At 45.3% G+C, this 25,979-nt stretch overlaps 1 protein-coding gene across 1 annotated transcript in view; it reads right to left on the bottom strand.

The window, feature by feature from the left end:
• TDRP (testis development related protein) overlaps positions 1-21,998 on the bottom strand; it is a 35,984-nt gene extending 13,986 nt beyond the window's left edge. The window contains exon 1 of the mRNA XM_068161350.1: positions 21,618-21,998. Coding sequence (XP_068017451.1) covers positions 21,618-21,737 — 120 coding nt within the window. The 5' untranslated portion in view covers positions 21,738-21,998. The remainder of the gene's footprint in view (positions 1-21,617) is intronic.
• Positions 21,999-25,979: the final 3,981 nt, after the last annotated feature.

Below are 25,979 nucleotides of genomic sequence, written 5' to 3'. Positions count from 1 at the left end.
GTTCACTGAACCTCTACTATTTACCAGCCAGGTTGCTTGTGCTAAATGTTTTTCCCAGTTTTTCAAAGATCCACCTCCCATGGCTTTGAGAGTGGTCTTCAACAAACCGTTGTAGCGTTCAGTCTTCCCTGAAGCTGGTGCATAGTAGGGAATGTGGAATATCCACTCAATACCGTGCTCTTTTGCCCAGTTCTTTACAAGGTAGTTCTTGAAATGAGTTCCATTGTCTGACTCAATCCTCTCTGGAGTTCCGTGTCTCCACAGGATCTGTCTCTCCAGACCGAGAATGGTGTTGCGTGCAGTTGCATGTGGAACTGGATAAGTTTCCAACCATCCAGTGTTTGCCTCTACCATAGTAAGCACGTATTGCTTACCAGAACGAGAACGTGGTAGAGTGATGTAGTCAATCTGCCAAGCTTCACCATACTTGTACTTGGACCATCTGTCACCATACCACAAAGGCTTAAGTCGTTTTGCCTGCTTAATAGCAGCACAAATGTCACAGTCATGGATGACTTGCGTGATAGCATCCATGGAAATGTCTATGGATCTGTCACGAGCCCATAGGTACGTTGCATCTCTGCCTTGATGTCCTGATGAATCATGAGCCCACCGAGCTAAGAATATCTCACCTCGGTGTTTCCAGTCGAGATCAAGATTAGAGTCCATGTCTACTTGAGAAACTCATGCAGCTAGATCTGCCTGATGGTTGTGTTGCTGTTCCTCAGTAGCTTTGCTCTTAGGAATGTGAGCATCGATGTGTCTCACTTTCACTGGAATTCTCTCGATTCGATCAGCAATGTCCTGCCATAGGTTGGCTGCCCAAATGGGTTTTCCTTTTCTCTGCCAACCACTCTTCTTCCAGTTCTTTAGCCAACCCCATAGAGCATTGGCTACCATCCATGAGTCGGTGTAGAGATAAAGCTTTGGGCATCTCTCACGTTCAGCCACGTCGAGAGCTAGCTGGACAGCTTTTGCCTCTGCGAACTGACTGGATTCTCCTTCTCCATCCTTCGCCTCTGCAACTCGGCGTGTTGGACTCCACACTGCAGACTTCCACCTTCGCTTGTTTCCAACAAGACGACAGGAACCGTCTGTGAACAAAGCATATTTCTTTTCATCATCAGAAAGGTCATTGTAAGGAGGAGCTTCCTCAGCACGAGTCACTTTCTCCTCTGGAGGTTTGGCACAGTTGATACCTTCAGGCCAACTTGAGATCACCTCCACTAGACCAGGTCTTTCAAGATTTCCCATTCGAGCTCTCTGTGTTATCAGAGCCATCCACTTAGACCATGTTGAGTCTGTGGCATGATGTGGTGTGGATCCTTTGCCTTTGAACATCCAATTCAAAACTGGTAATCTGGGAGCTAGAAGAAGTTGTGATTCAGTTCCAATCACTTCAGAAGATGCTTTTACTCCTTCATAGGCAGCTAGAATTTTTTTCTCTGTTGGAGTATAGTTAGCCTCTGAACCTCTGTAACCTCGACTCCAGAAACCAAGAGGTCGTCCACGTGTCTCACCTGGAGCTTTTTGCCACAAGCACCAGGTTGGACCATTGTCACTTGCAGCCGTGTACAAAATGTTCTTAATGTCTGGACCATCTCGGACAGGTCCCAGACCCATTGCTTGAACTACCTCTTGTTTTATCTGGTCAAAGGCTGCTTGTTGTTCAGGTCCCCAGTGGAAATGGTTTCTCTTTCGAGTCACATCATACAGAGGTTTCACAATCTGACTATATCCAGGAATGTGTAGTCTCCAAAATCCCACTATCCCCAAGAAACGTACGGCGATGATCTATTCTTTTCAGCCACAATGTCCCCTTTCTTAAAGGGACAGCCTCAAACGGTCACACCTTAGAATAGAATAGAATAGAATAGAATAAACCAGGTTGGAAGAGACCTTCAAGATCATCGCGTCCAACCTATCACCCAACACCACCTAATCAACTAACCCATGTAACCAAGCACCCTGTCAAGTCTCCTCCTGAACACCTCCAGTGACGGCGACTCCACCACCTCCCCAGGCAGCCCATTCCAATGGGCAATCACTCTCTCCGTGTAAAACTTCCTCCTGACCTCCAGCCTGAATTTCCCCTGGTGCAGCCTGAGACTGTGTCCTCTTGTTCTGGTGCTGGCTGCCTGGGAGAAGAGACCAACCTCTGCCTGTTTACAACCCCCCTTCAGGTAGTTGTAGAGAGCAATAAGGTCACCCCTGAGTCTCCTCCTCTCCAGGCTAAGCAGCCCCAGCTCCCTCAGTCTCTCCTCACAGGGCTTGTGTTCCAAGCCCCTCACTAACTTCGTTGCCCTTCTCTGGACTCGTTCCAGCAAGTCAACATCCTTCCTAAACTGAGGGGCCCAGAACTGGACACAGGACTCGAGGTGTGGCCTAACCAGTGCAGTGTACAGGGGCAGAATGACCTCCCTGCTCCTGCTGGCCACACTGTTCTTAATGCAGGCCAGGATGCCATTGGCCCTCCTGGCCGCCTGGGCACACTGCAGGCTCATGTTCATCCTACCATCAACCAGCACCCCCAGGTCCCTCTCTGCCTGGCTGCTCTCCAGCCACTCTGACCCCAGCCTGTAGCACTGCATGGGGTTGTTGTGGCCAATGTGCAGAACCCGGCACTTGGATGCATTCAATCTCATGCCGTTGGACTCTGCCCATCTGTCCAGCCTGTCGAGGTCTCTCTGCAAAGCCTCTCTACCCTCTAGCAGATCAACTCCTGTCCCCAGCTTGGTGTCATCAGCAAATTTACTGATGATAGACTCAATGCCCTCATCCAGATCATCAATAAAGATGTTAAAGAGGATGGGGCCCAGCACTGATCCCTGGGGGACTCCACTACTCACTGGCTGCCAGCTGGATGTGACACCATTCACCACCACTCTCTGGGTTCGGCCATCCAGCCAGTTCCTAACCCAGCTCAGAGTGCTGCTGTCCAAGCCATGGGCTGACAGCTTGGCCAGGAGTTTGCTATGGGGGACGGTGTCAAAGGCCTTGCTGAGGTCCAGGTAAACTACATCCACAGGCCTCCCCACATCCACCAGGCGGGTCACCTGATCATAGAAGGAGATCAGGTTGGTCAGGCAGGACCTGCCCTTCCTAAATCCATGTTGGCTGAGCCTGATCCCTTGGCCATCCTCTAAGTGTTGTGTTATTGCACTCAGGATGACCTGTTCCATGATCTTGCCTGGCACTGAGGTCAGGCTGACAGGCCTGTAATTCCCTGGCTCATCCAACCGGCCCTTCTTATGGATGGGCACCACGTTGGCCAGCTTCCAGTCCTCTGGAACCTCGCCAGTGAGCCAGGACTGCTGGAAAATGATGGAGAGCGGCTTGGCCAGCTCATCTGCCAGCTCCCTCAGCACCCTAGGATGGATCCCATCTGGTCCCATGGACTTGTGGGGATCCAGGCGGCTGAGCAGATCACCAACTACCCCATTTTGGAACAGTGGAAAACTATGCTGCTCCCTGGCTCCTTCTGCCAGCTCTGCAGGCCAGCTGTCTGGAAGACATTCTGTCCTGCTAGTAAAAATTGAGGCAAAGAAGGTGTTAAGTATCTCTGCCTTTTCCTCATCCCTTATCACAACGTTCCCCTCCGTGTCCACCAAGGAGTGGAGGTTGTCTCTGCCCTTCCTCTTACTATTGATGTATTTATAGAAGGACTTTTTGTTGTCCTTCACAGCAGAGGCCAGACTAAGCTCCAAATGCGCTTTTGCCTCCCTAATTTTCTTCCTGCAAGACCTAGCAACATCCTTAAATTTTTCACGGGTTGCCTCACCTTTCTTCCAAAGGTGATACACCCTCTTTTTTCCCCTTAGTTCCATTAAAAGTTCTTTAACCATCCAGGCTGGCCGTCTGCCCCGGCGGCTCATCTTCCGGCACATTGGCACAGCCTGTCCCTGAGCCTTCAACAGTTCTTCCTTGAAGTAGGACCAGCTCTCCTGGACCCCTTTGTTTTTAAGGGCTTTATCCCAAGGAACCCTCTGAATTAGTTCCTTGAGTAGCCTGAAGTCCGCCCTCCGGAAATCCAGAGTGGAGGGCTTCTTGCTACCCCTCTTAGCTTGACCAAATAATGAGAATTCAATTATCTCGTGGTCACTGGCCCCTAAGCACCCTCCGACCACCACATCACCCACCAACCCTTCCCTATTGGTGAAGAGGAGGTCAAGCATAGCCTTGCCCCTGGTAGGCTCTCGCAGCACCTGGGATAAGAAGCTGTCCTCCATGCATTCTAAGAACCTCCTAGATTGCCACTTCTCTGCTATGTTAAGATCCCAGCAGATATCAGGCAAGTTGAAGTCACCCATGAGAACAAGGTCAGGCGATCTTGAGACAGCCTTAAGCTGCCTATAGAATGACTCATCAACATCCTTCTCCTGGTTGGGTGGTCTATAACAGGCTCCAACCAGGATGTCAGCCCTGTTGGCCTTCCCTCTAATTCTTACCCACAGGCACTCAACCCGATCATCCCTAATCTCCGTCTCAATGGCATCTAGTGCCTCCCTGACATACAGGGCCACCCCTCCACCCCTTCTTCCTTGCCTGTCTCTCCTGAAGAGCCTGTAGCCATCAATTGCAGCACTCCAGACATGTGAGTCGTCCCACCACGTCTCTGTGATGGCAACTACATCATAACTTTCCTGCTGCAGCAAGGCTTCCAGCTCCTCTTGTTTGTTGCCCATGCTTCGTGCATTAGTGTACATGCACTTTAGCCGGGCTGCTGGTTTCACCTCTGGCTCTGGCTTATCACCCCCAGACCCCAGCCTGGGGGGACTGGTTTCAACCCCTTCCCCCTTCGAAACTAGTTTAAAGCCCTGTCTATGAGACCTGCCAATTCCCTCCCCAGAATCTTTTTCCCTTTGAGGGATAGGCCATTCTCATACACTCTGATCTTACCCCTCCTCTGGGACAGATGTGCTCCATCTGTTGCCAGCTGGCCTGGTGCAGCAGAAAGTTTTTCAAGATCAAAAAACCCAAAATTCTTTTGCCTGCACCAGCCTCTAAGCCACTTGTTAACTTCAGCTGCTGACCTGTTCCTTATGGTATTCCCACCTGCAACTAAGGGTATAGACGAAAAAATTATTTGTGCCCCTGATCCCTCAACCAGGTCTCCCAGGGCCCTGAAGTCATCTTTGATAGCCCTGGGAGTTCTGGTTGCAACATCATCATTCCCTAACTGCATAATTATCAAGGGATAATAGTCAGAGGGCTGCACCATACCAGGCAGTCTTCTGGTAACATCTCCAACCATGGCTCCTGGAAGGGAACAAACCTCCCTGTGAGTAGGGTCTGGCCGACATATGGGGCCCTCTGTTCCCCGCAGGAGGGAATCGCCAATAACAATTACCCTCCTCTTTTTTTTAAGGGAGCAAGTCCTGATGCCGGGGGAAGGCTGTTTAAGCTTAGGCTGTTTCACCTTAGGTCGTTTCACCTTAGGCTGTTTTGCCACAGGGAAAACCCCAGATGGCGTGCCCTCCGATATCAGAATCACCTCACCCTCAACCTCCAATGCCCCGTACTTGTTTTCCAAGGGCAGTGGGGGGGGTGAGGGGGGGCAAGGAGGTTTAACCTTGCATCTTTTGATAGGAACCTGCATCCATTCCACTCTTCTTTTTGGATAACTGGCCTCTGCTGGGGGGACCTGCAGAGCCTGGTTACTCAGGTTCGTCACCCTTCTGCAATTGCATACATCTCTAAGTCTAGCAACCTTATCCTTCAGTCCAGCCACCAGGCTAAGCAGACAGTCAATCTGCTCACACCTAAAGCAGGAGCCGTCCCCTCTACCCTGCATCTCAAGTGCCAGGTTCCAGCACTGTCTGCAGCTAGATGCCTGGACACCTACCTCTTGCTTATGACACCTACCTATCTGCTTATATTCCCCCTCAGTCTGAGTCAAGACTGACTTTTTAAAGGAGTTATTGCGGCGAGTTACCACCATGGCTAGCCCTGCCCACCGGACCTACTGGAGAATGTTGTGTTTTTTTTAAAAAAGTGTGGCGGCGCGCGCGTCCGAGCGAGTAGACAATCTACTGTACAGCTACATGTAAAGAGCAGAGATGAGTTTTCTTTATCATGCTATGTAACACATGCCAATGCTAAACACAAATTATTTCTGCGTATTGTAATCCAGGCATCTTACAGTTATGCCCATCATTTTTACACTTGATTTTAAAAGAAAAACGTGGACCATGTTATAGTATTTAGTAAATAATAGATGAGTAAATGCTAACACTAGTGGGAAATGCTGATCAGCAACTTGAATAGCCTTCCAGTTCTGGCAGGGCAAGGTTGGTATGCACAGTGTGTTTTCATAAGAAAACAAGTGCCCTTTTGTTGGACATACTGCAAACCATAAGGTACTCAAGGGATTAATTCCACTAGCATACAAACCTTTTTTGTACAGAGATCAAAACTGTAATCTACTTCCCTCAGCTTCCTTTGTGGTAAACTGATTAATTAGTCTCTTAGATCATTCACTTTCATAATTCAGGCCAAGACAGAGAACACTGGACATCAAAGAGTTAAGGCAAATAATAACATCATCTCACTCTGCATGCCCTTCTTTTCCTCTAGTACATAACATGGTATCGATTTTCCCTACCTGGCTGTGGAACCTTCCTATCGTACGCATACTAGCTGTCAAAGAGGAGCACACATAAGAGTAAACAAGCTATTATTAAAACACTAAGTCCTTTTGGTGCAAATTCTCTCTCTTCTACTGACCTATTACATTCCCTCTGCCTATCACTATATCTCATCAAGGAGGACAGAGCATAATTTAGAGTCTACTCTAAGTGCAAATTAGATTACGAACCACAAATGTATGATTTAAGCAGGAAAAAAACCCAAAACAAAACAAACATCAGGAAATCACAAACATGAAAGTTAACCTCTTAAGCTGGAAAGACTCCCAAAACACTGATTACAAAACAAACAGTTGAGTAACTATACATACATAGCCTGACCAGAAGCAGCCCAAGATTTGGAAGAGATCACACTGACAGATCATCACCTTAAAATACTGAGCCAACAGTGATCAAATGTAGATGGGCACTGAAACAACTATACATTTTCAACTTACTCTTTTAACACAGCTGAAAAATAAAGCTGAACTCTAACTAAACACTCACACAATCCTAAACCTGCCCTTGAATGAAAAACAAGGCTTGCAATTTTAACAAATAAAGTGTGCATTACTCAGTCATACATAGCTTCGTGTCCCACAGGAAAGCTATGTGTTCAGCAGAACTAACTCCCATGCTGAAGCACAAACTGCCTCTGATCCTGTCTGGCAGAGGTAGCACAGACTGAGATCGTGACAATCTTTTTAGTCTTGTCCATATTTCATCTACTGCTAGATCTTGGGGCTTTCATAAGTATGTCCCTAAATCAAGTTGAGAGAATCAAATTAGGCATCTAGGCAAGTGGAGTAAATTGAAAGTTTCCTATTAATAATGCCAATGAAAAGTATTAACCTAGACACTTCAAGAATCTATTCATGCTCCACAGTAACTTGGTATTTTCAATTCATGCTTCTCTTCTCAAAAACAAAAAAAAATTTCCACTCCTGATTGCTCACTACACTTAGAAGAAACATCTGTATTATGACAGTAAGGCATTTTAAATGCCACTGCAAATAAATAGGGACAGTAACTCCTATCCTGCAAGTTTCTTCTGCCAGCCTTTGGCAAAACTGAAAATACTTTATAAAGAAAAGGTAAATGTAGAAATATAAGTATGTTAAAGAATCATACTTGCATCTTAGGATGTATTTAGCAGACAACATTAATGCTGAAACATGTTTCTAAGATACCATTCATGTGATAATTTCAAAAAGAACTTATTTCACTCCACTGACTTCAGAAAGTCCAGGTGACTTTTTTTGACTCAGCAGACAACCTGTTCAACATTTCTAAAAATGCTTCTATCTTCTAGTCCCCGAACTTTTCTAACTACCTATTATTCACCAGACCAACTGGCAGATGAAAAGCAGCTTTCCTGAGTTTTCATGTTCCAAATTATTATTAATACTGAATAAATTAAGATGATGCTCTTTCCTTCATGTGGTGGGTGGAAGGGTAAGGCCGAGAAGCCTCCTCCCTTCCCCCTTGTAAAGTAAAAGGGAAAAAAAATTGAAGGGAAAAGAAAAAAAAACTCGCAAGCTGAATTAGCAAAGCAGTGGAGCTATATTTACAAAGCGATGTAGGGTTTGCAGGGGATTATTTACAAATTTACAATATCTACAATATATACAAAGATATACAACAGAGTAACACAGAAATGAGAGTAAACCCCTCTCGGCAGAGAGGGGGGTTCCCCACCTCCTCTTTCCCCTCTCTCCCCCCTTTCCCCAGATTAGGTTAGAAGAGAGAGAGAGCGAAAGAAAGAAGTTAAAAGCAGTTTTGTGTTAATTGGAAGGGAGTTAGTATACAGGCCTGTTATCTGGTTTTCAAGGCCGAGGCCTTGGCAGAAAGCCCAGCACAGAAAGCTGCTGCACGGAGCAAAGACGGAAGCAAGACTGACTGAGAAGTGCTGGAAATGTCCAGTATAGTCCCAGCTCAGAAGTGCTTCCTCCCACTCGTCCAATGAAATTAGTTTAGACTATTCCTTCCGTTTACCAACTTCCGTCCACCATGTTCCCTTTCTTAAGGGGGCAACGTCAACCGGCCACAGTCCACCCCTTCTAAACAATTTCATTGGCTGTTCATACTGTCCATCCAATCCAAAACGATATTTACAGTTCGTGAGTAAAGTTCATAGTCCATTCCGGCTATGCTCAGATGTAGATGATTCAAAAGTCCAAGAAAATCAGAAAATGAGAAAAATGGAAAACAGTTCATTTCTTCACCGATGAAGCGAAGAAAAGGGAAACAGGGATTCTCAGGGTCTCTTAGTTGACTCAGGGCTCTCAGGGATCTCAGGGTTCGTGCACCGTAGATTTCCTCGTTGATTCTTCCTTTGGACGCGATGTAGCTGTACAACAGTTTGAAATTAACCTCTTTCAGCTAAAGTTAAATTTCTTTGTGGAATACACTGAATTTCACCATTCTCTTGCATTACCCAATAAGTGTGACCCGGACCTTCAGCTGAGACCACCCCTCGGACAGGTTTAGCCTCTCCTGAGGGTGAAAATACCCAAACAGTTTTACCTAACAGGTTCTTTTCTCTAACAACAGGAACTCTATCACCTTCTACTTTCCGTAGCAAATCTGAATGTGCAGGTCCAGCTCGGTTCACTGAACCTCTACTATTTACCAGCCAGGTTGCTTGTGCTAAATGTTTTTCCCAGTTTTTCAAAGATCCACCTCCCATGGCTTTGAGAGTGGTCTTCAACAAACCATTGTAGCGTTCAATCTTCCCTGAAGCTGGTGCATAGTAGGGAATGTGGAATATCCACTCAATACCGTGCTCTTTTGCCCAGTTCTTTACAAGGTTGTTCTTGAAATGAGTTCCGTTGTCTGACTCAATCCTCTCTGGAGTTCCGTGTCTCCACAGGATCTGTCTCTCCAGACCGAGAATGGTGTTGCGTGCAGTTGCATGTGGAACTGGATAAGTTTCCAACCATCCGGTGTTTGCCTCTACCATAGTAAGCACGTATTGCTTACCAGAACGAGAACGTGGTAGAGTGATGTAATCAATCTGCCAAGCTTCACCATACTTGTACTTGGACCATCTGTCACCATACCACAAGGGCTTAAGTCGTTTTGCCTGCTTAATAGCAGCACAAATGTCACAGTCATGGATGACTTGCGTGATAGCATCCATGGAAATGTCTATGGATCTGTCACGAGCCCATTGGTATGTTGCATCTCTGCCTTGATGTCCTGATGAATCGTGAGCCCACCGAGCTAAGAATATCTCACCTCGGTGTTTCCAGTCGAGATCAAGATTAGAGTCCATGTCTACTTGAGAAACTCTTGCAGCTAGATCTGCCTGATGGTTGCGTTGCTGTTCCTCAGTAGCTTTGCTCTTAGGAATGTGAGCATCGATGTGTCTCACTTTCACTGGAATTCTCTCGATTCGATCAGCAATGTCCTGCCACAGGTTGGCTGCCCAAATGGGTTTTCCTTTTCTCTGCCAACCACTCTTCTTCCAGTTCTTTAGCCAACCCCATAGAGCATTGGCTACCATCCATGAGTCGGTGTAGAGATAAAGCTTTGGCCATCTCTCACGTTCAGCTACGTCGAGAGCTAGCTGGACAGCTTTTACCTCTGCGAACTGACTGGATTCTCCTTCTCCATCTTTCGCCTCCGCAACTCGGCGTGTTGGACTCCACACTGCAGACTTCCACCTTCGCTTGTTTCCAACAAGACGACAGGAACCGTCTGTGAACAAAGCATATTTCTTTTCATCATCAGAAAGGTCATTGTAAGGAGGAGCTTCCTCAGCACGAGTTACTTTCTCCTCTGGAGGTTTGGCACAGTTGATACCTTCAGGCCAACTTGAGACCACCTCCACTAGACCAGGTCTTTCAAGATTTCCCATTCGAGCTCTCTGTGTTATCAGAGCCATCCACTTAGACCAGGTTGAGTCTGTGGCATGATGTGGCGTGGATCCTTTGCCTTTGAACATCCAATTCAAAACTGGTAATCTGGGAGCTAAGAGAAGTTGTGATTCAGTTCCAATCACTTCAGAAGATGCTTTTACTCCTTCATAGGCAGCTAGAATTTCTTTCTCTGTTGGAGTATAATTAGCCTCTGAACCTCTGTAACCTCGACTCCAGAAACCAAGAGGTCGTCCACGTGTCTCACCTGGAGCTTTTTGCCACAAGCACCAGGTTGGACCATTGTCACTTGCAGCCGTGTACAAAATGTTCTTAATGTCTGGACCATCTCGGACAGGTCCCAGACCCATTGCTTGAATTACCTCTTGCTTTATCTGGTCAAAGGCTGCTTGTTGCTCAGGTCCCCAGTGGAAATGGTTTCTCTTTCTAGTCACATCATACAGAGGTTTCACAATCTGACTGTATCCAGGAATGTGTAGTCTCCAAAATCCCACTATCCCCAAGAAACGTAGGGTCTCTTGCTTGTTTGTGGGACTTGCCATGGTAGAGACTCTATTTACCACATCCACTGGAATGTGTCGGCGTCCATCCTGCCACCTCACTCCCAGAAATTGAATCTCTGTGGTAGGCCCTTTCACCTTGTCTCGCTTGATGGCAAAACCTGCATTCAGAAGAATGTCAATGATTTTGTTACCTTTCTCGAAGACTTCCTCAGCAGTTTTACCCCAGACGATGATATCATCGATGAACTGGATGTGTTCTGGAGCACCTCCTTTCTCCAGAGCATCATGGATCACTGCATGACAGATGCTTGAGCTGTGGATCCAGCCCATTGGCAGCCTGTTGAAAGTGTACTGGATTCCTCTCCAGGTGAAAGCAAACTGAGGCCTGCATTCCTCTGCTATGGGAATGGAGAAAAATGCATTAGCAATGTCTATGGTAGCATACCATTTGGCCTCTTTGGATTCCAGCTCATACTGCAGTTCCATCATGTCTGGTACTGCTGCACTCATAGGCGGTGTCACTTCATTTAGGGCTCGGTAGTCTACTGTCAGACGCCAGTCTCCATTCTGCTTCCGCACAGGCCACACTGGACTGTTGAAAGGTGAATGAGTTTTGCTGATGACTTTCTGACTCTCCAACTGACGAATCAGATTCTGAATGGGCAACAAAGAGTCACGGTTGGTTCTGTATTGTCTGTGATGCACAGTCTGAGAAGCAACCGGCAATTTAATGTCCTGTATCTTATGTTGTCCCACAACTGCAGATTCATCAGAAAGCTCAGGTCTGGCAGACAGCTTCAATTTTTGTCCATCAATTTCTATTGAAGCTACTCCAAAAGCCCATTTGTAACCTCTAGGGTCCTTGAAACGCCCTTCTCTCAGAAAATCAATTCCCAAAATACAAGGTGCGTCAGGTCCGGTCACAACTGTATGCTTCCTCCATTGTTTACCAGTTAAACTTATATTAACCTCTACCTTACTTAACTCTTGAGATCCACCAGTGACTCCCAGAATAGTTATAGACTCTGATCCCTGATAATTTGATGGTATTATGGTGCACTGAGCTCCTGTGTCAACCAAGGCCCTGTACTTCCGAAATTGTGAAGTGCCAGGCCACTGGATGTACACATCCCAATAGATTCTATTATCTCTGTTATCCCTCTCCTCCCCCTGGCGGGAGGCAGGGCACCCCTAGTTATGGGGAACATGCGCACATGTGCATTGCACATATTGTGCAGGGTTATAACTTTGCATGTTATAACTGGAGCCACTGTTGGAGCCATAAGAGTTGTTCTGGGGAACTGTGGAAGTAACAGCTACCCTTCTGGTATTGCTACCTTGGGTTCTGCCACTTTGCAATTCCCTCAGTCTCCTGAAAAGATTAGAAGTTGGTTGGCCATCCCAGCGGTCCATGTTCTCACCAAACTGATCACGCAGAGTTATCCAAATAGTTCTACGTGACTGCCTTGGTGGTCTGTTTTGGAATGACCTGCTTTGGAATGTCCTGTTTTGGAATGACCTCCTTGGAGGACGTGTATTCCTCACAGATGAGACTTGTACCCACCTGGAGGAAGAATTGAAATTATCCCTCTGTGCCAATTGGGATATGGAATTTCTAAATTCATCTTTTAACTCTCTTATGCAATTTTGAATATCACCAGACATCGTTTTAATGGCTGAAACCAAAGAACCACGTGTCATGCTATCCTCCAATTGTCTCATTTGATCACTGAACTGGCCAACCGTAGGAGAAGCTCCACCATAACTTCTTGATACAATTCTGCTTGCCAGAATGTTTGCATAATTAGAAGGAGCAAGTTTGATGATCTTTTTAGCAAGACCAATACCCACAGGAATGTCATCAGGATTCAGAGTTTCATGTTCACCATAGAGTAGCTCTCTAACAGCAAATTCTCTCAAGCGCTTAATTCCCTCATCTATGGTAGTCCAGGGTTTAGGATTCCATGGGAGATCATCTCGGGAAGGGTATCTCAGGGCAACCGCTATTAAAAGGCGTATCCACAGATTAACCTTACCGAGAGCTTCGCCTAGATGTCTATCTATTCCATTGTCCCTTGAGAGAGTTCCTAACTGAGCTGCTGACTTGTCTCCAACTGTTAGAGCTGAAGCACCTGTATCATAACACCTACTAAGCCAAGCTAGAACTGGCTCCTTATCTGCCCTGGTGAAATCTTTACGGACATTTCTCAATTCCTCCCGTGGGGAAGAGCACTCCAAAATATCATCTTCATCTTCATCTCCCTGAATTCTTTGCCCGTAAAATCCTGCTGTCATTCTCCTAAGGATCTCTTTAAGCTGAGAACCACCTTTGCCAGCTGCCTTCCTAGCTTCATCTCTATCCTGCTTTGATCTCACTAGGTTAGCTAGATCTTTAAAACAAACCTTCTCTTCCTCCTGAGCAGGATCTTTTAGAGTAGAGGGCCCCTCACCAGGATCAGTCTCCACCTCTTCTTCTCCATCTTGGGCCTTTGCAGCTCTAGTCTTTAAAGGAGCCACCTTAACTGGAGCTGTGTTTGAATTTACAGCCACCTTAATGGAAGCTGACAGGTCCTGAGATAAATCAGCTGCTGGGGCAGTGACTTCCGGTCCCACCGAGGGAGTGGGTGGAAGTGACGTTGCTCCATTACTGGCCGACGGAGAAGAAGAAGAAGGAGAAGGAGTGGGAGAAGGAGTAGGCGCCATGTTGATACCAGCCGATGCCCTTGGCTGCTTGCTAGAATCAGCAAAGTCATTTAGAGCTGCTTTACCAATTAACTTTTTAGCCTTCTTTTTGACTGACACAGGTTCTCCACAGTCCTCATCACTAGATGACTCTGGGACTGATCGAGAGCCACGGCGTTTTCTTTTTGATCTAGTTTTAATAACAAAACAAGCTCTGGATATCTTTCTCTCTCGCCGCAGAGAGAACAGTAAATATGCAATTACCATCACCAGCAACAGATTTATACACATCACATAAATCACCTTTGGATCCCAGGCATCACCTAAAGTTACTGTCTCCTCAGGCGGAATCTTAAAACCCTTTATCTCAATTGGGAGAGTGGTGGAGGTAACATTCCTGTATCTCACTGGCCATAATAAATTAATACATTTTCCATACCATAATTTAACTTTATACATAACCCACATATAAATTGTCCGCACCAAATATTTACCCAAGTAATCCAAAATCAAACCCAAACAATACCTGTAAATCAGAGCCCCAAAAATTGAAAAGAATAATCGCTCCACAAACCACAATACCTTCATGTTTGCTAATTCAGCTGGAAAACACTAAATCAATCAAGTAATAAATTGAACTAAGTATCTGCCCCACGTTGGGCGCCAATAAAAAAAAAATGTGGTGGGTGGAAGGGTAAGGCCGAGAAGCCTCCTCCCTTCCCCCTTGTAAAGTAAAAGGGAAAAAAAATTGAAGGGAAAAGAAAAAAAAACTCGCAAGCTGAATTAGCAAAGCAGTGGAGCTATATTTACAAAGCGATGTAGGGTTTGCAGGGGATTATTTACAAATTTACAATATCTACAATATATACAAAGATATACAACAGAGTAACACAGAAATGAGAGTAAACCCCTCTCGGCAGAGAGGGGGGTTCCCCACCTCCTCTTTCCCCTCTCTCCCCCCTTTCCCCAGATTAGGTTAGAAGAGAGAGAGAGCGAAAGAAAGAAGTTAAAAGCAGTTTTGTGTTAATTGGAAGGGAGTTAGTATACAGGCCTGTTATCTGGTTTTCAAGGCCGAGGCCTTGGCAGAAAGCCCAGCACAGAAAGCTGCTGCACGGAGCAAAGACGGAAGCAAGACTGACTGAGAAGTGCTGGAAATGTCCAGTATAGTCCCAGCTCAGAAGTGCTTCCTCCCACTCGTCCAATGAAATTAGTTTAGACTATTCCTTCCGTTTACCAACTTCCGTCCACCATGTCCCCTTTCTTAAGGGGGCAACGTCAACCGGCCACACTTCAGCATCCACAGCTGTCAAGAACTTGTTCAGCACTTTCACAAACTCGGTTTTGTTCAACCGCTTTGGTCACTGCCTCCCATTCTGGTACATTTTAAAACCAAATATCTAAATTATTTCCATGATTTTACTATCAACTTGTATAAATAGCCAAACATACCAGAGAATATTAATTTCAGAATACACATAATTACATAAGAATACTTTTGTAGTTCTGCATTTTATTGGCAGTACAAAGAGAAACATCATAACACCTGATTCCTATGCTCTGTCTTCACACCAATACAGAGGATTCTTCTATTAGTATCACAGTATCATAGTATCAGTCAGGGTTGGAAGGGACCACAAGGATCATCTAGTTCCAACCTCCCTGCCATGGGCAGGGACACCCCACACTAGATCAGGCTGGACAGAGCCTCATCCAGCCTGCTCTTAAACACCTCCAGGGACGGCGCCCCAACCACCTCCCTGGGCAACCCATTCCAGGGCTTCACCACTCTCATGGTGAAGAACTTCCTCCTCAAATCCAGCTTGAATCTCCCCACCTCCAGCTTCATTCCATTCCCCCTAGTCCTTTCACTGCCTGAGATCCTGAGAAGTCCCTCCCCAGCCTTCTTGTAGGCCCCCTTCAGATAATGGAAGGCGACAATTAGGTCACCTCGGAGCCTTCTCTTCTCCAGACTTAGTTTTTCACATTATCGTGCACCTCCATAGTAAGTGGTGATAATACATCCTATTTAGATTTTGCTTCTCTGATATACTTTTGGAAGAATGTTATTAAAGATTAAACAACTTTAAAAAATATTTTAAAGATCATTTCATAAAGAATTCAGATTTGCCCAGCTTATAATATTTCCAAAATGCTTCAAGAAACAGAAACAGCTGTAGGAGGATCAAAATACCATCAGTGTCAAAGCTGAAACAAAGAAGTTCAAATAATCAATTTGACTTCAGGTCATAAAAGTTTGGACAAAACCTATAAACCTCTTTTAGCAGTAAAGAATATATTAAAATTATTCTGCCTCAGCAATATAAGAGTTTGTATAGGAATGGTAGCAAGCCTAGCACTGCCTCCATAAACCTTGCAAAACCCTATGAAGATAAAAGAAATATCTTAGGGAAAGTGGATCTCAAGCAATGAGAAGATAGTGGGTCTGCAGATCAGTGAAAAGGGATAATTCTGTATTAGGCTGGAAGGGAAGCAGACAGACAAGGCTGCTGGCAGACCAAGGTAATCAGAGCTGATAAAGTAGAACTGGCTCGAGGAAAAATGCAACAAGCGATAAAAATGACAAACAGGGAAGAGGAAGGGGATGTACTAAGAAAAACCTTGAAAGCAAGGACAGAGATTTATACATAAATGTCCTGAAATAAAGTGAAGCTAGATGAAGAAATGGAAGCTGAAGGATGAGGTTCTTCACCATGAGAGTGGTGAGACCCTGGAATGGGTTGTCCAGGGAGGTGGTCGAGGCCCCGTCCCTGGGGGTGTTTAAGAGTAGGCTGTATGAGGCTCTGTCCAGCCTGATCTAGTGTAGGGTGTCCCTGCCCATGGCAGGGGGGTTGGAACTAGATGATCCTTGTGGTCCCTTCCAACCCTGAATGAAACTATGAAACTATGAAACTATGAGAAAGACTTAATCTTTATGCTATAAGCAACAACATTAATATCAGCAATGGGATTTGCAGGGACTATGGGATGGGGAAATGCAGTGTAGGTATTAGAAGCTGCAGAGGAAGCAATCGCTGTCAGGATGGGAAGTAAGGGTCTGCAAGAGAATTTCAACTGTCTAGACAGAAAGAAAAATAACTTTTTTTTAAAAAAAGGACTTTATAGAGGAAGCAGCAGTATTGGACACAAATCCTCTTTTGCACAACAGATAAAAATCACCAACAATCCTCACTTTACAAGATTGACTCCAAGATAGATGCTGATGTTGTCTATAAGAGGAGACCAACCAGACAATATGTGCTTTGTAGGACTTCCAAGAGTCTGAACAAACCAACATAGAGGGGGTCAAGACATGAGAAGTATATCTGATCCAGGTCAACTATGCAAATATGACAGTATAAATGAGAAAGTGAAGCATATCAGAAAGGAAAGGTATTAAAAAACTCCAAAGCCTACAGCCCCAGAAGGCACCTTCAGCTCCACAGAGCTCCAGGAAGACTGTGAGAAACAGGACCTGCTCAAGAAGCTGCTGAAATATGAATGTGACAAGGAGGAAGAAAGGCAAGAAAGGCAGACCAAGGAAGGGCTCAGAAAAGTCTTTGCTGTCAGTCTCACAATCTAATGTTCAAGAATAATGACAGAACACAGGTGATGGATTTTAGCCAGGAAAATGTCACTGAAATGTCACAATAACAACTGATAAAATGAAAAATTATGCTAGCAGAGAAGAGAAGGTATGAAGTAATTCCAAGAGTACTGCAGGCAAAGCCTGAGACACACCAAAATGGTTAGGAAACTGAAGGAAAGGCATTAGCTGGATTAACATCGACTACTTTATTTTTTAATTAAAAAAAACAAACAACCTTATTCAACGTATTAGAAGAATATAAGAAACGCTGCTCGGCCCCCACCCTATTCCTGCAGGGCCTATCTGAGTTTGACTCATTCCAAGATGAAAGCCGGTATTAAAATCTTACCAGACCTTTAAACATCTACATTAAAATAGATAACTAAAATTCTGTACAGCCAACTTTAAAACATCCAGTGAGCAAGTTTAAACAAAATTCAGTACAAAACGTGTTTTTGCACGTAGTCTCTTTGAACATATCAAAAAAATACAATCTGGGAGAACAGATCAAGGCTAAGGATCTGAAATATTTTTACATGAAAGATAAATTTGCTTCAGATAATATAGGTCAGCCTGTCACCCATCCACCATGCTAATATATAGATGTATCTTAAGGTTGAGCACCATTTAAAGTCACTTACATGTGATATTGACACAGCATTGACATCTCGAAGGACTGATTAGATGATGGTAGGATTAAATCAAGGAGAGCTTGACCTCGACTGCCAAAACACTGCTTTCCAGAAGTCAAAACCCAACATTTTTCCTTTTGCAAAAATGTAACTACAGTTTGAAATATGACTGTATTACAAACTGAATGCAGGTTTGGCATGCACCACTGGACATTTCTAGCATAATTTGAGAGATACACACAAAAAGCACATTAATTTCATTTTGTACACATGTTCTACTTACACATGCTAAATTGTCTTTATGTATCAATTTTGACTTTAGCCAACAAAGCAATTTCATTGGATAAGTATTTTTAATTTATGCTTCAAAGCATAAATTAAAATTAGTATCTAAGATTCAGACTAAAACTATCCAATCTAAATGAAATATATATTTTATATATATATATACACACACACACACTAATCCACACATTTATTTATACAAGTTCTGTTTCAAAATTTACTTGTCTTTCTTATCTCAGGAAATACCTTACTATTTTAAATAAGCATTAACAATTCAAAGTACTTGAATGCATGCAGAAACTTTTGCTAAAAAGTGGCCAGAGGGTGACAACTCCCTCCCACTGTAATTTTCAATTTCTAAAATTTGTTTTTGTTCTCCTCTGGAACAAAATCAAAGCACTCTGTTTACCACAAAACCAGAACTGTCAGAACTTCTCTTTTTAGATCAAACTAAGCTTTTCTACTTAAGAAGTACAAACTTCTATAAATGCAAATTATCTGCTTGAGTAAGCCCAGATCAGGCTTCCATATCTAAACAGAATGATTTAAACTTCTTTAGAGTAATAAAAGTGGGTTGTTTTGGTGTGTGGTGTTTTTTTTTAAACTTATAGTAGTCTAATTCCTTTTTGCTGTCTGCTACTGCAATGTCGTAATTATTAGGTTGCACAGCAAGAACTCCTCCACTCCTTCTCAGCTTTGAAGAAACAACATGTAACACCAATATTTCATTACACTGGAACACATTCAGCCTGGTGACTACTGATCTCTTTTCTTTGAAGTAAAAAGTTTCAGCGTTATTTATTGCATAAATAGTAGAAGCTTAAGGATTTTCTTCCCACCTGCCCATCAGAAATGAAAATAAAGGCAACAGGGAGTTGTTGGGGAAAACAACATGTCATAAATCAAAGTAAAAATGTGGCAATTATGGTTCATCTCTTCTTTTACCAAATGATGTATCAGAATGGAACCTATAGGATATTAAATCTAACAGTAAACTTCTGCATGAAATCTAATGCTGGATTTTCTTAGTTTACTAAAAGCACTCAAACACTAACTTTGCTAAAAGCACACAAATTATCTGGATTTCGGTTCTCAAGACAGAAAATTAGGGAAGTCCTGGATTCTCTTCCTCTAGATGAGGTAATCATTCATATCTTAAGCAGGCTGGACCATGACAAATAAAGCAGAAGCTGAGGAAAACAGATTTTCTCATGCACAAATAAGGTGCCAAGAACTACCTCCACCATCCTTCAAGCTCTAGTGGTGCTACTGTCCTCCAAAGTCAGGGGTTTGCATGATGCAGGTGATGACTTCTCAGTATGAAAATGCAGATAATTACAAAAATGCCTCTACACATTACTGGATTTTCACTCCCTTGCAATCTGATTATTGGGAGCAAAACCAGGTTCTGATGAAACATTAAAAATAAAACATCAAAGACTACAAGGCCCTTGAACCGTATCAGCTAGAACAAGCTGAACAAGTGCATTGGCTTACCTCATACTTTCTATTCAACACCTGTCCAAGCCACATTTTAGACATCCGGTACCTATGGCTGTCCTGGAAGCTGCCTTTGATCTATCAGAACTACAATGTTAATCAGGTAGTCACAGTTTTCCATGTAGTCTATCACTCCTTAAAGTGCATTTAAGTGGGTTTTGGGGAGTTGTTTGTAGTTGTGATTTTTTTCTTTGTAGTTTTTTTTGTTTTGCCCAGCTAATCTTGAATTTAACAGGTAGAACAACTAATAGTTTATGGTCTTTACTCCAGTTTCCATGCCAAGATACGCTATAGCCTTGATAGCTTTTATGAATCCTTTTATCGTCAAGAGTATTTCATTTAGTAAAAATAATTTATTTTTTGTTAAAATTCTTAAAAATGGCAAACCATTTGCAGCAGAAGTCATTGCCATCACATCTTGAGATCGTCATCACAACTTGAGATTGTCATCAATGGAGAGAAGACAAGAATAGTAAAGACAATTGGAAAGGACAAAAAACTACACCAAATAAACAAACAACTTTTGTTGCTAAAGCAGAAGATTGGTAGATTTGTCAGAACTTAAGTCTGAGGAACCATCTTCTTCCTGGGAGACTAGTTAGAAGCCTCAGAAGGTACTTGGGAGAATTTGTGGTAGAGAAGCAGTCAGCAATCAATGGGATTTACTGGAAGCTATCAGTGACCTTTGGTTTCAAGAGGTAAGCAAGTCTAGGATGGCTGTGGATATCAAAAGCCAGCACCTTAGAATGAACAGAAGTTTCCAAGCACTTGAGGGTAGGAGGAAGGAGAGCTAAAATGATGTATGAAAGGGTGCGGGAGATTCAAATGAATCTTTGTAGCTGCTGTCATACAAACAGCAGGGGCTAAACCTTTTCTGTTCACTCTGCAGAGGGCAAGGCTGAACTGGGGAGCAGACTGCTGTATTAGGGCTACTGGAAGATAGAATAAAACTGAGAGAGGCTGCTTTTCAGCAGTATCCATGCATGTTGACAACCCACAGCAGCTGTCAACTGGAAACTCAAGCAGAAGTTAGATTATCCAAACCCACTTCAGCTCTTCCAAGGCAGCCAATGGCCAGAAAGTTAGGTGGGTTTTTGAGACTTCTGAATACAGACTTCCCCAGTTTGCGGTCCTGGACAACAGCTTGCTTTAGATATGCAGGTCTCCAGCAACCTCTGGTACATCTAAAGATACCCTGTGGCAACAGATGAGTTCAGCAAGAAAGCCGTATCAGCCAGCGTTAACAGGCTTGCAACCTGGACTGATGCCCAATCGTTATCAAGTTTTTCAAAGCAAGACAACAAACATTCTTTTAGTTGTTTTGCTTGATACTCAACTGATGCCCTCCCTTTCAAGTTGTATTTGTCAGGCAATCAGTACTTTTAGGTCAGTGCTGGTACTTAACATCATTTAACAAAGAAAGCTTTCAAATAAGATTGCGCTATTTAAAGATAGCCAACTACCATTACTGAAACTATAGAAAAAGCCATCCTGCCAAAACACTAATTCTCTACATAAAAGAGCACACAGCTGCAAATGTGTGTTCTTACAAATCAATGTTTAACGTGTTGTGCTTAACAGATGGGTTGCAGTGCTCCTGCCTAGAGCTGCAAAATAAAGTACCCTGCGATATGAAGCCACTGGAATGAAGGACAGCAAGTCTCAGCAATGCCGGAGGCCGGCTGTTGGAAGGTGAGACCAGTCAGCATCCCAAAAAAATCGTGTGACAGTTGCACGCCCCGCACAAACATCCCCTTCGCCGACCACGACCAGCCTGCTGGCACATCCAGGGGTGGGAAAAGTGATTACTCATGCCGCCGGAGAGGAGGGGAACGGGAACAGGGCGCGGGGCCGAGCCTCACGACCCCTCCCTGGGCCCCGCGGAGCTCCCAGCCTGCCGCCGCTGGGCTGCGCGCTCCTACCTGGGGGGCCACGAAAGCGGCGGCAGCACAGGCGGCAGCCGGCGGCGGGCCGCGGGGCCGCGTCTCCTCCTCGGGCGAGTCGTCCAGCAGAACTTTGCTCCTCTTGTTGAGCTTCCACATGGCGGGCGCGGGGGAGGCGGCTCCTGCCTCTCTTCGTCCCGGCAGCGAAAGGGCCGAGGCGCGAGTGTGCGCTGCCTCCGCAGCCCCGACCGGGGCGACTCTGCTGGGCTAGGCACGGCTCGGCATGGCTCTCACCCCGCCGAGGGCTCCTGGGGAAGGGAGGGAGGAAGGGGAAGGAGGAGCGCTGCTTGGCGGTGTCGGGAGCCCGCCCCCCACGACCGTCTCGCCCGCCGGCCTGCTGGAGGCCGTGGTTCGCTCAGTCGCTGTCCTGGCTCCGCCGCCCCGCCTGGCCGCTGAGGGGAGTCGGCTGTGAGGATGGTGGTGGTGGCGGCGGCGGCTGCAGCAGCAAGAGGGGCAGGGAACGGAGGCGAACGCGTCTCCACTGTATCGCTCCTCATCTGCCGCCTCTCCCCGCCGGACCCGCCGCTGCTGCCATGTTGGCAGGGGCCGTGGGGCAGTGTGTGTGTGTGTGTGCGCGCGCTCTCCCGTTACCGCAGCAACCAGCGCGGCTGCCGCGCTGTGATAGCACCAACAGAACCTTCACCTTGGACTTCCGAAGGGCGAACTTCAGCCTGTTTAAGAAACTTGTTTCTAAAGTTCCCTGGGTACCAGCCCTCATGAACCAAGGGGTTCAGGAGGGTTGGACCTACTTCAAACAGGAGCTCTTGAAGGCACAGGAATTGGCGGTTCCCACATGCCAAAAGGCGAGCCGGCGGGGAAGGCGACCGGCCTGGATGAGCAAGCAGCTCCTGGAGGATTTAAGGGGGAAAAAGAGGCTGTATCACCTTTGGAAGGAGGGGAAGGCTTCTCGAAGTATGTTAAAGGAAGCTGTTAGATTATGTAAGAATAAAATTAGGGAGGCAAAGGCCCAGCTGGAACTGAAGCTGGCCACCTCAGTCAAAGATAATAAAAAGCATTTTTATAAATATATTAACAATAAGAAGAAGGGCAGGAAGAACCTGCACTCCCTATTGGACCTGGAGGGGAACACGGTGACTGAAGACGAGGAAAAGGCTGAGGCCCTGGACGCCTTCTTTGCCTCAATGTTTAACAGCAAGGCAGGAGTTCAGGATGAGTGGCCTCCTGAGCTGGGCGATGGGGTCGGGGAGCAGTGTAATGCCCCGGTAATCCATGAGGAATTAGTTGGGGACCTGCTGAGCCACTTGGACACTCACAAGTCCATGGGACCGGATGGGATCCATCCTAGGGTGCTGAGAGAGCTGGCAGATGTGCTGGCCAGGCCGCTCTCCATCATTTTCCTCCAGTCCTGGCTCACCGGTGAGGTCCCAGATGACTGGAAACTGGCCAATGTGGTCCCCATCCATAAGAAAGGTCAGATGGAGGAACCTGGAAACTACAGGCCAGTCAGCCTGACCTCAGTGCCAGGGAAAGTGATGGATCAGATTATCCTGGCGGCAATAACTGTGCACCTGAAGGATGGCCAAGGGCTCAGGTCCAGCCAACATGGATTTAGGAGGGGCAGGTCCTGCCTCTCCAACCTGATCTCCTTCTATGCTCAGGTGACCCGTCTGGTGAACGTGGGGAGGCCTGTGGATGTGGTCTACCTGGACTTCAGCAAGGCCTTTGACGCCGTCCCCCACAGCAAACTGCTGTCTAAGCTGTCAGCTCGTGGCTTGGACCACTACACTTTGTGCTGGGTTAGGAACTGGCTGGAGGGCCGAGCCCAGAGAGTGGTGGTGAACGGTGCCACATCCAGCTGGCGGCCAGTCACCAGTGGTGTCCCCCAGGGATCAGTGCTGGGCCCCGTCCTCTTTAACATCTTCATTGATGATCTGGATGAGGGGGTCGAGTCAGTCATCAGCAAGTTTGCAGATGACACAAAGTTAGGAACAGATGTTAGTCAGTTAGAGGGTAGAAAGGCTCTGCAGAGGGACCTTGACCGACTGGACAGATGGGCAGAGTCCAATGGGATGTCATTTAACAAGTCCAAGTGCCAAGTGCTCCACTTTGGCTACGGCAATCCCATGCAGAGCTACAGGCTGGGGTTGGAGTGGCTGGAGAGCTCCCAAACAGAGAGGGACCTGGGGGTGCTGATCAACATCCACCTGAATATGAGCCAGCAGTGTGCCCAGGTGGCCAGGAGGGCCAATGGCATCCTGCCCTGCATTAGGAATAGTGTGGCCAGCAGGAGCAGGGAGCAGTTTCTCACACAACTTTATTGTCATATTTCCCTAAGTTGTATGCTGGGGAAGACTCTGAAATCATGCTTGAGAAGCCTCATGTGTGGTATTAAAAATGTTAAAAATTTCTTTATAAATATCATTATGAGGAAAAACTGATGATTTTTCTTCTGAATGCTGATCTCATTTCCCTTCAGGGACACACTCAAAAAGAGCAAGGAAAGAAGAGAGAAGTAACCAAAAGTGCAACCTTTGTCTCTGGATCCTATGGACCTGTGAGAAACTGGTTATAATATTTGGCTTTCGCAAGGGGAATTACTGGGGACCATTGGGTTCGATCATTGGGCTGATGGTCTGTATTGTGTGGGGTATTGGGAGAGAAAGGTGAGGCACCAACAGGTCTAAAGACTGGCCAGGTCAAAAGTGCAGGTTTTGTCTCAGTCCTGATGGAGAGGGGTGGGAGCGTGTTGGGGAATATATGAATATGTACGTTTTAATATATGAATATGTATGTTTGCCGTCTATATAAGTTCAACTCGTGTTGTTAGGGTGCACCTCTAGCAAACTCGCTATGCACCCAGCGCTGTGTTGCCTTTATTTTATAATAAACTGGATATAAATTTCAGCAGTGAGTTCGTTTCTCACAGACCACTGTGCTGATTTGAAAACAAATCCAGACAACATGGTTACAGCAGCCACTTCATGACCTGTTAAAACATACACAACTGAAAAAGTTGTTTCTCCTTTGCTCTTTTACTGCAAGCTCTCACCTAGTTCTTCTGGCAGGCTAAACCAGGCTCTCAGGAGAAAGAAAGCAAAAGTAGGAAAGAGCAGTAAAGAGATGATCCCCTGCATGAGACTTTAGTGAACTTCAATGAGTTCAGGCTGCAGGCCCTTTGGATATTGCCAAACTCTCAGGTACACACAGTGGTTTCAGGTATTGTATCTATCCTGATAGCTCTTGGAGTTTGCCTTTGAAGTCTTTGTTACTATTCATGGCATCTCTTACTCAACTGTTGCACAATCAGTATCTTATGTGAGGGGTCTGTCACCCTTTGCTTGGCAGACTAACCTTGTCAGCTGTGCAGAGGTGAACATAGCTGTGTGTTGGTGCTCTGAGCAAGAAGTAAAAGGAAGCCCAGGGACAATGAACCAGGTTGTATTGGAGACCACACATACAACACTGGTGCCACCACTGGCAACCTTCTCAGCTGCACTTGTCAGTGTTTAACCAAGCTGTTGAAGACCATTGCTAGCAAGATGACGTACACCACTTCCCAGCAGTGTTAGGCATGCACCAAGAGTGTTAGAAAGACAACCTTCTCTTCTTGTTATGGCCCATTCTTAGCTATTTTATGGTGAAAATTACTCTTATGGCAGTGTCCCAGAACATAGCACAGGCACTGGAGTATCTCTATACCCTTTCCTAGATTCTTACCCCCATTTAGAAGCAAGTGGGTTTCACGTTCTGGAAGCTGATAGTGCCAGAGTCCTAGGCTAGAATTCATCTAATGAAATTTTACATGCCTAGATGTCTAATCTTAGTTATTCTGGAGAGAAATACACTGTGTCTTTTTGGCTTTTTCATCTTAGCTTTGTTAAATGTCTGTTGTAGGCATCTATCTGTAACCATACCAAAGTTCATGGAATTAAGCTATGCCAGGGCTAGCATCTTTCATACTGCAGGAGAGGAAGATTCAGCAACTAGCAGTAACAGAATCCAGAGACAGCAAGATTTTGTTTTTCACATTTCCCCCCATACTTCCTAGCAGTTCCCTAGCAATGCTTTAAGGTAAAACATATGTGTGAGAGAATACATTTTGTGGGATATGATATGCAATCTTTATGAACAAGAATTCTGGATGACTACAGTATGCACGTTCTGCAAGTCATCACAGCATGCTAACTCATTCAAATAAAATACTTCTATTTCACTCTGTACACATGCATAACAGAAAAGATGTTCTAGAGCACTTTGAAGAAAGTTGCATTTTACTTTTTTGGAACTTAAGTGTAATTCCTTAAAGCAAATTGTAAAATTTAACAGTTCTAAGAGCCAGAAAACACTCCAAAGTGTTCTAACCTTATTTTAGAATAGAAT

The sequence above is a fragment of the Melanerpes formicivorus genome, unplaced genomic scaffold (genome assembly GCF_026170545.1).
Source record: "Melanerpes formicivorus ecotype bairdi unplaced genomic scaffold, bMelFor1.0.p_v2 SCAF_57, whole genome shotgun sequence".
NCBI classification, from domain to species: domain Eukaryota; kingdom Metazoa; phylum Chordata; class Aves; order Piciformes; family Picidae; genus Melanerpes; species Melanerpes formicivorus.
The sequence above is the reverse complement of the archived record's forward strand: the minus strand, read 5'-3'. Positions and strand labels throughout refer to the sequence as shown.